This window comes from Astyanax mexicanus, chromosome 18, assembly GCF_023375975.1.
Source record: "Astyanax mexicanus isolate ESR-SI-001 chromosome 18, AstMex3_surface, whole genome shotgun sequence".
Taxonomy (NCBI): domain Eukaryota; kingdom Metazoa; phylum Chordata; class Actinopteri; order Characiformes; family Acestrorhamphidae; genus Astyanax; species Astyanax mexicanus.
The window spans coordinates 28,968,117-28,971,666 of NC_064425.1; the positions used below are offsets into that span (position 1 = coordinate 28,968,117).

General features: G+C 34.6%; 1 protein-coding gene across 1 annotated transcript; it reads left to right on the forward strand.

Annotated features, from left to right (window-relative positions):
- The first annotated feature begins 496 nt into the window (after window positions 1–496).
- lyrm9 (LYR motif containing 9) lies at window positions 497–3,269 on the forward strand. The gene is made up of 4 exons (XM_007237174.3): window positions 497–838; window positions 2,490–2,582; window positions 2,689–2,708; window positions 3,132–3,269. Exons 1-3 carry the CDS (start codon window positions 713–715, stop codon window positions 2,704–2,706), a joined length of 237 nt encoding a protein of 78 aa, XP_007237236.1. The 5' UTR covers window positions 497–712; the 3' UTR covers window positions 2,707–2,708; window positions 3,132–3,269.
- Window positions 3,270–3,550: the final 281 nt, after the last annotated feature.

Here is a 3,550-nt window from a genome sequence, read left to right on the forward strand (position 1 = left end):
GAAAAATAAACAATGCAAAAAAAAAAAAAGCTTTTTTTCTTACTTTTGCAATTAGGCCAATGTAAAAGACACCATGCATAACAATGCATAATTTGTATTTGAAAGTTATTTGGTTTGCACATTTATACATGTAGGAAATTACATGTAGAAATGTGCACCCAAAAATACATTTTATTATTAAGTATAGTGTCTTATACATTGACCTACTTGCAAAAGTAAGATATCTACTTAAAAATATTAATAAAAACATTACTACTACTACTACTACTACTACTACTACTACTAATAATAATAATAATAATAATAATAATAATAATAATAATAATAATAATAATAATAATAATGATCCATATATTCCATAATAATAAAAGCATAAAAATAAATAGATTTTAAGCTCTGCAATACATATTCTACAAAGTCACTTTTATTAATATTGTTATATAGCTGGTGCTCTTATTTTGAAATTTGAAAGGGCCGGTTGAGTACCGGAAGTGATTTACACGTGTTTAACTGCAGTTCTGTAAACAGAGCCAGTAAGGTCACTCACGCTACGGATCCAAACACACAAACGCAGTCTGATCTGCTGGTCTGAGGTGGTGTGCTGTAACCCGATAGTGTGTGTGTAAGGGAAGGTCAGTGAGGTGTGTGTATGGGTGTGTGTGGTGGTTAGTGTGTGTGTGTGGGTGTAAGGTGAAGGTGCGGCAGGGTGAGGATGCCCCCCCTGCCCGGAGCTGAGCTGGTGCGGACCCCCCTGCAGCTGTACCGCTACCTGCTGCGCTGCTGCAGACTCCTCCCCTCTGCAGCCATGCAGGACCACTACAGACACGCAGTCAGACAGGTAAAGGTGGGCTTCAGGGTCCCAGTACAGCTGTACTGACCTCTGCTCCTCTTATAATGCCTGATAATACAATTTTATAAAATAGTGTATAAATAATGTATAGAATTATGTGTAGCAGAGTGATACATCATTGTACCATTCACAGAAAAAATAGGCCTTTAGTAAAAGCAACATGAGTCCTGCTTTAGAACCATAATCCTGCCACAGAAAATACAAATCTAGCATGTAATTTTTTATTATTTCGCCAACGTTTTATTAGTTATTTTGAGATACTTATTAGTTATTTTGAGATGTTATCTAATGATTTTGAGATTCTGTCGTATTACTTTGATATACAAAGTTGTTATTTTAAGTCATTATTTTGAGAAAGGAAGTTGTTATTTTGAGATGGTATCTCATTATTTTGAGATACGAAGTCGTTATTTCGAGATACTAATTCACTATTTTGAGATACTGAGTCAATATTTTAAAATACTGATTCACAGTATTTTAAAATATTGACAAAGGTCAATATTTTAAGATAAGTCATTATTTTGAGATACTTAGTCGTTATTTCAAGATATTGATTCATTATTTTAAGATACTGATTTGTTATTTTGAGATACTGATTAATTATTTCGAGATACTAAGTTGTTATTTCGAGATACTTGTCATTATTTTGAGATACTGATACATTATTTTAAGATACTAATTTGTTATTTTGAGATACTCCGTTATTATTTTGAGATACTCAGTTGTTATTGAGATAATAAGTAATTATTTTGAGATAATGTCTCATTATTTGTCTCATTACATCGCATCTGTAAGTGATGCAGGGGTGCCAATGTTTTCGACAGTGCCTGTGCATTCTACTTTATTTCAATCATTACTGGGGAAATATAATGTGGAATATGTGCAGAAAATGTACTTTATGTATGCATAGCTCTGGAACAGAACAACAGAAAAAAATAACTTTAAAACAATAATTCTTTTCTGATTTTACTCTTTATATATATATGTAAAACGAACATTGTTGATTTATTCTAGAAACTAGAGACAACTTTTAAACAAAAATATTGTCATTCAGAGCATTTATTTGCAGAAAGAAATGATCAAAATAATGAAAAGTTGCTGTGCTTTCAGAACACAAATAATACAAAGAGAAAATGCTCATGTTCGTTTAGAAACAACAACACTAATGTTTTAAGAGTTCAGAAATCAATATTTGGTGGAATTACCCTGATTTTTAATCACAGCTTTCATGTCTTAGCATGCTCTCCACCAGTCTTGCACACTGCTTTTGGATTGCCTTTTTTTCACTCCTGGTACAAAAATTGTGATCATCAGTTGTGGCACCAGGAGTGGCATAGGGTCCCAAATGTCGTGATTAAAAATCAGGGTTATTCCACCAAATATTGAGTTTAAACTTTTAATATTGTTTTTCTTCAGTAAATATTAGTCACTTCTCATTTTCTGCAACCAAATGCTCTAAATTACAATATTTAGAGAAATGTTCATCATCTTTAATTGTTCTATTTTATTTCAGGAGATGTAGATATAGATAGCTCAGTCTTGTGTAAAGGCCTGTGAGCTAATGAGATTACAGGCTGCAGTTCAGAGCCAGTCACAGGCTTTGGGATAAGTTAACACTGTTCTGTGTTGGTCTGTGCAGAGTTTTAATAGTCATACTGATGAGGACGACCCAGAAAGAATACGCATGATCATCCAAAGGGCTATTTCTGATGCTGACTGGATATTAGATAAGGTATGTACAGTAGATATTGGTATGTTTTATGCATACTCAAAGATAAAAACTTTTATTTTAATAGTTTTGGAAGCGCACTGCCTTATAGCTTCTTTTTTTTTTACAGTACAAGAAACAGAAGTGATTTCCAGAGCAGGATGAAAGTGAACTTTCATTTATCCAGATTTGGAGAAATTGACTCTGAAGCTTACAGAAGGATTTTTCATGGCTGGTGTAGGTATTTTTTAGTGATTTCTTGTACCACATTAACTGCTCCAGGACCAGTGTTGGAAACTCGTCAAGATGTATTGGGTGCTTGAAGAGTTGTCCCATTTCTTAGGGGGAGGATTTAACCCCTTCCCCTTGTAACTCTGGGGTAGGGGTAAGTGGTAGGGCCAAGGGGTGAAATGAGTTTGGGCCTAAGGCAACCACCCCTGGAAAACCACTGCAACCACAGAGCATGGGATACCATAGAACCCCTTTGCGACAAAATAGCAACCACCTGGGATACCACAGCGACCACCTACAACCCCATAACCGCTTCGTAACACGCACAATTTATTTGGACCGTCCATATCCACAATCCACATATTTGTCTTTCAAGAACTTTAAACTTTGATTTTTTTTTTTGGAACTGATACAAGCTTGAGATTTTTGTATTGAATGTCTCGTCTGATTAAAAACATACTATGACTACTGATAACTAAAGTGTTCAGTCTGTTTTGTTTCAGTAGTTTACTCCTGTAACAGTGACATGATCAGCAGTCAGTCATTCAGATCATTATCACTCTCTGCTAATCAAGTTAAAACATAACCTGGCCACACAGGAGACTTTTACTGCAGCAGTTCTTCTGCTCTTACCTCAGAAACAAGATTTTAAACCAATCAGATGTTGAGTTTTTGTGATCGCGTGTTTATAGTTCATCCAATGAACTCTTCAGAATAAAATGGTTGTTGTGTAAGTTTTATATAATACTGTTTAGAAGCAT